The sequence below is a fragment of the Aethalodelphis obliquidens genome, unplaced genomic scaffold (genome assembly GCF_003676395.1).
Source record: "Aethalodelphis obliquidens isolate GAN/ISIS:26980383/991018 unplaced genomic scaffold, ASM367639v1 scaffold36, whole genome shotgun sequence".
Classification (NCBI taxonomy): domain Eukaryota; kingdom Metazoa; phylum Chordata; class Mammalia; order Artiodactyla; family Delphinidae; genus Aethalodelphis; species Aethalodelphis obliquidens.
Window position 1 is genome coordinate 16,638,484 of NW_020837980.1, and position 12,396 is coordinate 16,650,879.

General features: G+C 35.4%; 1 protein-coding gene across 1 annotated transcript; it reads left to right on the forward strand.

Moving 5' to 3' along the window:
• The first annotated feature begins 9,872 nt into the window (after positions 1-9,872).
• On the forward strand, positions 9,873-11,690 carry SMCO3 (single-pass membrane protein with coiled-coil domains 3). The gene has a single exon (XM_027129250.1). The coding sequence runs from the start codon at positions 9,883-9,885 to the stop codon at positions 10,558-10,560; it is 678 nt and encodes a 225-aa protein (XP_026985051.1). The 5' UTR covers positions 9,873-9,882; the 3' UTR covers positions 10,561-11,690.
• Positions 11,691-12,396: the final 706 nt, after the last annotated feature.

The window sequence follows — 12,396 nt, forward strand, 5'->3', positions numbered from 1 at the left end:
CAGAGAGCTCCCTCCCTCACTCTCTCCACCTTGTGAGGATGCAGCAAGAAGGTGACTGCCTGCAAATCAGGAAGAGAGCCCTCACCAAAAACTGAATGGGCTGGTACTTTGATCTTATATTTCCCAGACTCCAGAGCTGTGAGAAAATAAAACTTCTGTTGTCCAAGCCCCCAGTCTATGGTATTTTGTTATGGCAGCCCAAGCTGACTAATACATCTTGCATCCTCCATCACTCCCTCTTTATTTTTCCTTCTCCTTTAATTATGTACATACTCAGTTCCCTATTCAGTTGGTTAGGATTCCAGGCTTTCACTGCTGTGGCCTGTGTTCAATCCCTGGTCAGGGAATTGAGATCCTGCAAGCCACATGGCGCAGCAAAAAAACAAAAACAAAAACAACTGCCCTATTCAGTTTTAAAAAGAGTTTGACTCTGATTTCTCTTCAAGTAATGATTCCATCTCACTCCTTCCTTTAATTCTCAAATTTCTCAAGAGAGAGATTCTTTACGTCATTGTAATTTATTCTATCCCTCACTATTTTCCTGTAGGGCATCAATAAGTCCTAATTATCAAATCTCTTGGCCTATTTCCAGGCCTTAACCATCTTGAGTTCTCTGCATTATTAAAATTGCTGACTACCTCTTCCTACTTCAAGATTTTTTCCTCTTGAGGGCTCCATGATGCTGTATAACTCTGGTCCTTCTATATCCTCTCTAAGCATATATTTATTTTATAGGTTTCTCTTCCTTATACCACCAATGCCTTTCCAGTCTCCTAAGTGCCGCAAGGCTGTGTTTTTGGCCCTCATTATATTGTACACTTTCTCCCTTCAAGATCCCATAACTACAAATGCCATCTGTATGCAGATGACTCCTAAACTTCATGGCGTAGGTTCAGCAATTCTCCCGATCTCCAGATCTACATTTCCAACTACCTACTGGTCATCTCCACATAGTGACTGCACCAGTATATGCCATACAATCATCCAAAACTGCTCTCACCTCCTCAGAAAACACTTTCTCCTCTTAATCTTTGCCTCATTATTGAGGCTCAAATCCCTTTTCCTTTTCTCTTTCCCATATTAAATCAGTCCCTAAAATTTGTTAACTCCCTTTGAACTTATTTTAATCCATCCCCTCCCTTCCATTCCCATAACTACTACTCCAGTTAACTCTCATCTAGACAACTTTAATGGTCTCACATTTTATCTCAATATTTTTGTCAAGGGGTCACAAACTGGCAATCCACAGGCGAAATCTAACCAGCAGATATGCTTTGTTTGACCTACCACAGTGTATTCTCAAAATTTTTTCAGTTGCAAATTTAAAAATTGAAACATAGAAATCTGAATTTCTACTGATTATTGAAAAAATGAAATTAACTGGCAGCATTAAGTCCTTTTTCTGAGCTGGAGAAATTTCTAGAGCTGAGGTTGTCCCCTTTAGACTAGACATTCACCTCTATACCCTATTGTCTTACACTAAGTGTTTCAATTACTTACATATCTTGTCCAGTTACTATAGGCATTGGAGTTGGTAACCCATGTTTTATTGTCCATACCCACTAATCCAGTTTGTATAAACTGACTTTCCTGAAATCCAAACCTCCTAATATTATCCCATAACCAAAAACCTTCGATGGTTCAGTATTGCCTAGAGAATAAAATAAAATTTCCTAGCATGGCATCTAAGGCCATCAACAAACTGCTCTCAATCTTCCACTACTTGCCTTCCCTTCACTGCTCCCACATATACTCTGTGCCACCAGCATAGTGGGTTAATTTTGTTCCCTGAAAATGCTCCACAGTTTTTTGTTCACAGTTTTCCCTTCACCTGCATCATCTCCTTCATACCCCACCTCCTTATACATCTATTGAAATCCTACTTATCCATACATACATACTTTGGCTACACTGGCCACAATACTTTTTTCCCTTTTTTCCCATGTTCCTACATGGTGGGTCCCTAGGCTATGTCAAATGCAAAATGACCCGGAGGGACGAAAGTAATCTACTGCACCCCACTTGGTCCTTCTTTAGAACTATAGCGCAGCACCTTTAGATTTTACAATCCAAGTCTCCTGGCTGGCATCTTGGTTCCCAATCCTCTACCCACTCAATAACAACAGGAATTTTTCTTGTTAACATAAGAATAGCTATCATTTAGTAAGTTTTTGCCATAAAACAGGCACTGTGCCAAGTATTTTACATTTATTATCTCATAGTCCTTTTATGCCAATCCATAAATTACAAACTAGTAAATTACAAATCACTAGAGGCTGAGTGATTTTCTTGCTTCTGATGTGTCTTTGCTGTAGAGGAATCAGTGGGGATTAGGACAGAATCTAGAGAAAGAAGCATGGGAGACTCTGATCTAAGCTTTAAGGGAAAGGAGTCCAATTGATCTTTAAGGTTTTTATATTGTCAAGACAATTAACCAAGATGACAAGAGAGAGAGTGATAAAGAGCAGAACTTCCAGCCAGGAAAGAAGAGCACACACACAAAAAAAACACATTTGGCTGAAAATATCTGTATCTATATCTCTTGAGAACTTAGATCAATCAGCAACAGGTACAAAATGCAACAGAAGCTAAAGGAAGTTTAATATCTGGAAAAGTTGACATGATGGGAACCCAAAATCTGAGAGCTTCAATCAAAGAGGCATCTTGTCTACTGAATTGAATTAGCTCAGTTGGATAGCACTTTTCAGCAACAAAAAAGTCCATTAAAGAACAAAAATTTTAATGTTTTACCATTGCACTACTAATTCTTATAATTATTATAATAATTATCACTTATAATTAATATTACTTAATATATATCAATTTTATATTAATATAGAAAATAAAAGAATTCTGAGAACTAAACCATGCAGAAACAGTCGATGAACCAGACAGGCAGAGGGACCCAGCAGAGACTAGCAAAGCCTGTAAGTCATCACATTCCATTAGAAACATCCAGTTGAAACCAGATGAAAAAGCACTGCAGCAATACTCCCCAACAACTGCTGGGACCACTGAACTCAGAAACACAGCAAGGTAAGCAATATGGGTATTTCTATCAGTATTGATATAATACTCTGTTTCTCCATATTAAAGGGTGTTTGCAGTAACAGGTCAGGCTTGAATCCTAGTCATAACTATAATAAATCAACAAATCAACTTTTTTTAAGCAGATCCCATGACATGTTCCTGGTGATCATTTATGTCTCTGAAGACACCAAGAAAGAAGAAAAATAACAGCTTATATAATTAACTCAGAGGGGATGATATAGTAGTAAAGACATCAATTTTAGAAAAGAATAAGGATGAAATGACCCCTGTGTGAATGTGTGTTGTTTACATGGAATGTAACATTTCCTTTTATGTCTTTAACATTAATTTAAGCATTCAGTATCTGCGAAAATATGAATGTGTGATCTAATTCTAGTTAATGTATAGCACTTATGCTCCTTCATAAGTTATATTACATTTAAATATCACTGGGCCTTTGCTGTGTGTCTCCAAATAGACTGTTATCTTCTTGAGGGCAAGGAACATTGTCTACTCAAGGCATATGGCAGAGGTTTCTCAAGTGAACAGTTGATAAATGCTGGTGAATGATCTAGATATTCTGCTTTCTGGTCAGAAATATTCTTTTAAAGACTTTATATCAGAGTGTCATCACACCATGATCAACCTTGTTTTTTTTAATGAAAGGCCATGGTTTTGATTTAAATTAAAGAAGGAAGCTCAGGACTAGTTAGTAGCTGTTATTTTCTCCTGAAAAGCTTCTGACTTTACCCATACCCTACACCCACACTCCCAGATAAGTGAACCTTGCAGGATAGCTGGACCCAATATGGGTAGTGAGGACAAGAGACACATTGGAAAAAGGTAAAACATTAGAGAGCACTAATGATCAAACACCAGAAGCTTGGACAGGGTCATGGTTATTCTTTTTTTCTTTCTTTCTTTCTGTTTTTAATTGTTATTATGGGAAAAGTTCAAACATACACAGAAGTAAAGACAATAATATAATAAACTCCCACACCCCCATAACCCAGCTTCAAAAATTATCAAAACAAGTTTGATCTTATTACCTCTATGAAGCTACTCCAATCTGCCTTCTAGATTATTTGGAAGCAAACCTCAGTATCATTTCATCATTAACTTTTTCAGGATGGATTTCCACAATGGCAAGAGCTCTTCAGTTTGACCTTATGCTCCTCAAACCAATAATATTTAACAGAATTGTCTTTGACTTTGAAACATACCCAGTGTCCTGCTGTAAAAATTTATTTTTGATGTCAGTGTAAGTTTTTGGAATGCATTTGCAATACATATCAAAAGTAATATAAATTTTTATTCCTATTGATTACATAAATTGTATATTTATATAATCTGAATTTCCTCTGGAAATTTATCCTGAGGAAATAATCCAGATAATTGAAGAGGGAAAAAAGAACTATGTGTATTAAAATACTTATATTAAGACAGTGAAACAATTAAGAATTTGTTAAATTATGGTAAAGATATATGAAATACTTTATAAAATATAAATATATTTTATATAACCAATAAAATAATTATAAAACTAGAAATAGGGGAAGTGTTTAAGTAAGTTAATATAAGATGAAATTTTATTTCTCATTATTACAACTTGGTAAAAATACTTATACATTTAAATAAACTTTGGAAAGGAATAATAAAAGAAAAACAAGATGGTAGGTTTATAGGTGTTTTTCCTCCTACATATTAAAGTGTTTATATATCATTGCTATAAACTTTTTATTTTAAAGTACTTTGTTTTATCAAATCTTTTAATTTCATCATGTTATAATTCTACCGTCTATCAATGCACAATCACCTGTCACTTCCTCCATGAATCTTCCTCTAATGACCTCCATATTAAATTTTCTCTTTAAATTCCTATAGCACTTGAGAGTCGATGCAGTACTGTTATTCACAAAAGTATCCTGAGAAATTTTTATTTACATATGTGATGATCAATACATTTTTATTTTGCAAGGTGGTTCCTTTCCTGAAAAACTAAAAGAACTGTATAGTATCATTAAATAAACTTTAACTTTCAGATACAATCGTCAGTATATTTCTCCCATTTCTTATATGCTCTTTAATCATGAGTGTTTACTTCTTATTTCAACAATATTGATGAGTTAGGTCCAATAAGAATCCATCTGAAGCTAGTCTTTGTTTTCATTCCAAGTTCCTAAGATGAGCAGATCAAGTATCAGTGCTTCCAGATTTGTTTACTTCCTTTTTTTAAATAAAATAACAAGCCAAAATACATGTGATATCCTAACTTTATTTTAGCAAAAGAACTCGCTTATCACACAAACTTTTTCCACCCACAGCCCAGATAGAGCGGCAAAGAAAGCATAGCTGCTTTAGCAAAGGCTGGGGTGAAACTGGCGTGCCAGAGACCAAGCACTCCACCTGCTGGCTAGCAATTCCCCATCAGGCTGCCCCAGGGCTCTTTAAAACTTATTTCATGAACCACTACAATAAAATGCTCAAATAGCCACACAAATTCGGCGGTACAGAAGTGGATGGTAACTGCCCATCACTAACAGGGAGCACTATCGTGTTATAACAAATAGTGTAAAAGTTCACAACTGCCATACAAAAGATGCAGGTGATCAGAGCTGGATTAAGTACACCACTTAGCTACCTGCTGATGCCCATCTTAAAAGTAATTTTTTAAAATGACTTTAAAATGATTTTAAAAGATTGAACTTTCAAGTTAATATTTAAAAGATCTGCCCTGAAAATGCAGTAAGATAGAGGACAGTGTATAGCCCAGAACTCCTCTCAGCTACAGTACTGTATATCACTGGTAAGACATCACTTGAGCCATGCCTGAGTAACAACTGTGATCTTTAAGAAGGGTGACTCCAACTAATTGCAGATCTTTTTTGTTTTGCTGAGACAAGTAAGCAATTCGAGCATCAGAACTAAATTGTCATGGGCAATAGCTGAAATGCTGCACATTGCCAACTAAGATTTTTCATGCAGTGTATAACCTCTCCTCTAAGTATCAAGCACATATTTAAGAGTGTCAATTGGAAAGGTACAAATTGTTAACCCTCCTTAGATGACAGACTGTCTCCACATGGCCCCAGTGTAAATATTATTAAAGTATGAGTTCTTTTGTTTTGTTTTTAGTTTTCTTAATTTTTATTGGAGTCCGGTTGATTTACAATGTTGTGTTAGTTTCTGCTGTACAGCAAAGTGAATTGGTTATATGTATACATATATCCAGTCTTTTTTAGATTCTTTATCCATACAGGTTATTACAGAGTATTGAGCAGAGTTCCCTGTACTATACAGTAGATGCTTATTAGTTATCTATTTTATATATAGTAGTGTATATATGTCCATCCCAATCTCCCAGTTTATCCCTCCCCTCATCCCCCACTTTCCTCTGGTAACCATAAGATTGTTTTCTACATCTGTGGCTCTACTTCTGTTTTGTAACTAAGTTCATTTGTACCATTTTTTTTAGATTCCACATATAAGTGATATCACACGATATTTGTCTTTCTCTGTCTTACTTCAAAGTGAGTTCTTTAAAATTTGAATTTGCACAAGGCAAGCACCACCTCTATCTATAATTTTGTATGACGTAGTGCTTTCAACTTGATGTTGTAGTTTTAAATCTGTCTTAACTTCCTAACTAGATTAGAAATTTCATGAAAGCAGGGACCATGTCTCTTTCATTTCTGTATGCTCTACAGAGCCTAGCATACTACCTTATAATAAATAGTAAAGTACTACTCGCCATTAGGCAAATTGCTATTGAATTATTAAATTACTTCCTTCATCGGGCTCTTCAAATTTCACTTGTCCCAAACATAATTAATTGGTTTCACCTTCAAACCCCACCTCTCTTCCACCTAATTCTCTAGCATTTATCTCACTGTTGAGATGGAAGTAATTTTAAACTGTATTCAGTACTGGGGCAGGTATGGTGGCAGGGCTGCTGAAGATCTCTTTGCATAAGTAACCCTCAGTCCCCTTCCCCAAGGAAGAAAAAAAAGGAGGTAAGCCTGACTCAGAAAAATAAGTCTTTTTTCGTTAGATGTGAAAAATAATTCTGAGCACATCATGATATCTCTTACTCAGACTTGTTATTGGCACAAAATTATGGATATCTGCAACCTAGGAAGAAGGGTATAAAAGAGCATGTGCAAGGGCTTGAGTATGTAAAGGAAAGAAAATACTACTTTTGTAGCTGAAAAAGTACTGTATCTGATTTCTGGTAAGACTGAAACTTTTCATCAATTAATTACTACTATTTCTTCTTTTACTGTCTGTTCAGAGTTGTTTGCATGTTTACTTGACTGTTTTCTGTATTAATAACAAGACTAGTTAGAAACCAATACTTTTTAATATTTCCTGTATTTTAACCAGTTTGCTTTCAGTCCTTCTTACATGGTCATCTTTGTTAGTCAAATTTTTGTGTGACTTTTTCCCATTGGTTTTAAGCTTATAAAGCCCTCCATATACATTTGAAAATTATCTGTTTTCTTCTAGCTATTTTATCATTTGATCTTTTTTACATACGTTACACTGATATTTTTAAATTAATGTTTAATCCCCCACAAGCTAGCCCATTATGCCAGGATCATTTATGGAATACTAATTTCTATTGATTTCAGATTCTACATTTATTATATGTTAAGTCAAACGTATAGAAGGGTCTTCTCTGGGGACTATTTTGTTCCATGACTCCACCTACTCTTGCACCTATACAATACTTGTTAATATTGTGTTTTTATACTGTTTTAATGTTTGAGGAGGAAAAAGTCCCAACATTACTTATCCTGAAAAAAGTAAGTAGTCTCACCTATTTAGTCTTTCAGATGTATTTTATGATTAATTTGTCAAGTTGTGTTAAAACAATGAATTAATTAGGAAGGAAGTGACCACTTGGAAACATTCAACCTCCCATCAAGGAGGAAGGTTCATCTCTCCATGTGTTTATCCTGAGGTAAATAGAACCACACATCTTTTCTAAAAGCCATGCCTTCAGATAACAGCATATGACAGCTTTTAGAGAAATTTCCCACTTTTTCAGGGTAAGAAAGACTCCTCTCACCTAAATATCTGGATGGGGATGTAGTTGGTGATCTTCTAAATTCAAAGTCAGAAACTGGAGTTTTCACTTCATGATAAGATCTGAAAACTAGGAACCAAAAAAGAAAACAGTTTAACGTAAAATTTCTAGGAGAAAAAAGCGAAAATCAAAGTCCCAATTTGTGGTTATCAAATTGCAGTTTGCAACCCAATGGTGAGTTTGTGGAATATTTAATAATCCTTTAACAAACAATTTCTTTAAATGGAATTGAGATATATTCTAATTTGTGGACATTTGTATCTGTCACGTGTGTGTGTGTGTGTGTGTGTGTGTGTACTGTATCTAAATCAAAGATAAAAATGAATTTCTGACCATTGATACAATTTATTCCACCAGGGGTACTAGTGCATTTTCCTAAAATTAAGAGCAAAAATTATTATGTTCCTAATCCATTTCCAAAATTTTTCCCCTTTCCATTTCCAAACTGTATCTTTATAACTTGGAGGATAGGTTATGTTCATGTTTACTTTCTTGAGAGAAAACATCTTCATTCCTTCCCCCCATGCTTCTGAGATTCCCAATATCTAGGCTAAGAACAGTGGTCCTAGAAAGATAGGGCCCAGATTAATTAGCATGTTGTTTACACAAAGAGAGGAGGAGCCAGATCCCACACAGGTATAAAGGACTCCATTTTCTCCTTCTTTTCTCCCAAGAATTCAAATGAAATATTCAAGTGTCAGGCACATAGTAAGCCTATTCCAGGTGTGCATACTGAGGAACATTGTTCTCACTAGCTTCAAACTCTCACCCAAATTCACTCAGAAGGGTGTTGCTTATTCCTTCTTTCTCTGAGCCCAAAGTACAGACACAAGCAGGCTACAAACACCAGGCTTATTATATTCATTCTGTGATGTACTCTTGCTACTTATTCCCTAATACCTTTGTGAAATGACATTATCTTCTTTCTGAGACTAACTCTAGCGTATCTGAATAATGGTCAAGTGTAATATAGACAATTCTAAATAATTTAATTTATAAGCTTTGCCAATGGAGAACCAGAGAGATAGTCAGGACTGCCCTGTCCCTTCCATGATGCCCACTGTCTCTCCAAGTGAGATTTTAATCTAAGGAACCTTGAAAATAAACCGTTATCACGAGGATTTTTTGGTAAACATTCTAAAGTTATATGTGTTGCCTTTGGATGCCTCTTAGGTTTGGAGAGCAAATAATTGACCTGTAAAGACATAAAGAGTGTTTTGAATATTGTAAATTAAGATAACAGAGTATACAAACCAAATTAGCAATTATTGCCCTGTAAACTCAGAGATCTTAATATTCTTCTGATCCTACTAATTTAATTCCAAATATTAGAAAAATCAGTCTGGTTGGGGTATTCAATGTGGTGACTAGAGTTTGAGGAAATTAAGGGTCACTGGTAATCAAGAGCTAACCATTTCAAATATGTTATTAAATATTACTTGGAAGTAATCACATTTATTAATAATCAGATGCTAGATAAACACAAATCTTTCCTATCTAGGATCTCCCCCCTCCACAAGATCTAATGCCATAATTAATGCAGCAACAAGTTGCATTATGTCACCCATATATTCATACACTGACTCCAAGTTTCAAAAACTTGTTTTGAACAACTTGTTTTCTGAGAAATTCCTTAGATAGCATACTACTTTGCTATTCATAAAGTAAAAGATTTCCTGGTCAAATCTATACATCCAGCAGATATTTTTCAAGATTTCTAGTAAAGATTTACTATTGTATTTTTCAGAGATCATATTTGAAATATGGCTCAAAGTGACTTCCTCTACCCAGAGAACCCAAAAAGGCGACAAGAAGTAAATCGTCTTCACCAGGAGCTCCTTGACTGCTTATCTGACAGCTTCCATGCCACCAATAAGCTGATTGGGGTTTTAAATACGCACTTAGGGTGCAGGCTGGCCTCCATTGAAATGAAAAGAGATGCGACCATCAAAGAAAACTGTGATATCATCATCCAAGCCATGATGAAAATCCAAAAAGAATTGCAAAAGGTTGATGAAGCACTAAAAGATAAACTAGAGCCAACCCTTTATAGAAAACTTCAGGATATTAAGGAAAAAGAAACCGAGAAAATTGCAATAGTACAAAAGGTTATTTCAGTCATCCTGGGAGAAGCTACTTCTGCTGCCAGTGCAGTGGCTGTTAAACTCGTGGGCTCAAACATCACAACTGGCATAATTAACAAGTTGGTCACTGTGTTAGCTCAAATTGGTGCTTCTCTCCTTGGTAGCATAGGAGTTGCTGTTCTTGGCCTTGGCATAGATATGATCTTCCGTGCCATCCTGGGAGCAGTGGAGAAAACACAGCTTCAAGAAGCCATCAAAAGTTATGAGAAGCATCTGGTGGAATTCAAGTCAGCCTCAGAAAAATATCATCATGCCATTATTGAGGTCACCAACACAGTGAAACAACAAATGAAATAAACAGTTACTTTATTTGCCACTGGAATATTTTTCTGCTTCTTTCTCAATAATAGTGTTTTGCTTCTTTGATGAGGCTCATTTTCCATAAGCTTCCAAATAGACATAAATACCATAAACAACTCAGAAAGAGGACTCAAAGATGCTAAAACTAGATGACTCTAGAGAGTCTTCTATCAACGATGAATGTCTGGATCAGTTGGTGCTAGACCCTGTGAGTAAAAGATTACATCCTGGTATGTCTTCTCACTGTGCTCCACAGATCAACATTAGGGTGAATGCTATTGTAGAGCAGCAGGTGTAGGGGTTACCTTTTCCTTTTCTAATTCCCAGTCAAAATCCTTCAAATTTGCATTGAATGCACAGACTTTCACTTCTACCACCAGCTCAGACATCATTTAGTTCTAAGGGACATACTTAGTAACTTCTGCCCACATACAAACACTGAGCCTTCCAATGGAATAGAAATACTACTGTAATTTTGACCATCAGTTTAAATCCAATTTTCTGTAAGTTGGAAGAGACTGAAATATGGTTTGTAGCAATTTATGTCAACGATGAAAGGAGGCAATCGTTCTGTAAACTTCTACTAATTACACACTGTAATCTGGATGGAACTTTAAGAGGGAAAAGTTAAAACTATAAAAGATAAAAGTTGTTTCTATAGTTGCAATCAACCCTGACCAACTGTGATGTGATGATTAAATATCCCTCAAGTGAATGTCTGAACACTTTGGAACATTTTCAAAACAAGCAAACAAGCAAAGCCCAGGTATATAAATGAATTTAGTATGCAGGAGAAGAAACCGCTACTTACTGTTTTAAGAATTGTCATTTAAAGGAAAGTTGTAATTTATTACTTTATGAGTTTTTAAAAAAGCGAAATCTTATTTTCAATACTAGCAGAAAGCTTCCCTTGCTATATAAAACTTTAGGTGATCCATTTCATTAATTATCTAATTTCAGGAAAATCCCAAGGCTACAGAGGTCTAATGGTTCAGTTGAATTTCTGAAGATGCCAAGTGTTTGTTTTCTAAATACTTCACCAACCAATTACTCCCCATTGAGACTCCTAGGTTCTACTTACAAATTTATTTTAAAAGTCATTCATGTTGACAAAGTGAGAGAGTGGCATGGACATATATACACTACCAAACGTAAAATAGCTAGTGGGAAGCAGCCGCATGGCACAGGGAGATCAGCTCAGTGCTTTGTGACCACCTGGGGTGGTGGGGGTGGGATGGGGAGGGTGGGAGGGAGGGAGACGCAAGAGGGAGGAGATATGGGAACATATGCATATGTATAACTGATTCACTTTGTTGTAAAGCAGAAACTAACACACCATTGTAAAGCAGTTATACTCCAATAAAGATGTAAAAAAAAAAGTCATTCATGCAAAAATGTTCGTTACAGTTGATTCTTGCATCCAAGTACAAGAAATGTCTTTAAATTTTAAAAGCTCAACATATCTTAAAACTTAAAAAGCTACATTAAATACTGTAGTTTTTCAAATGTAGTCTTTTCTTTACCTTGTCATTGCTTTTATAAATTAGTTGCAAAATGTCACAATTTAGTTCATCTTCAAAATTAAATTTTATTTTGTTTTTATTACCTGATTCATAAACTTGTATCTTGTTACTGCTCTTGCGGACTCAGAATTCAGTCTAAAACCAAATCAAGAATTTTCTCAAACAAAGGTTAATTCAGGTAAGGGATCAATCTTATCAGTTAAGCCCACATTTAAATATTTTCTAAACATTAATACATACCTCCGTCAAGATTTTGGAATATTTATAACTGATAGTAAGAATTGGCCTATATCTAACATTTTCCTATAAG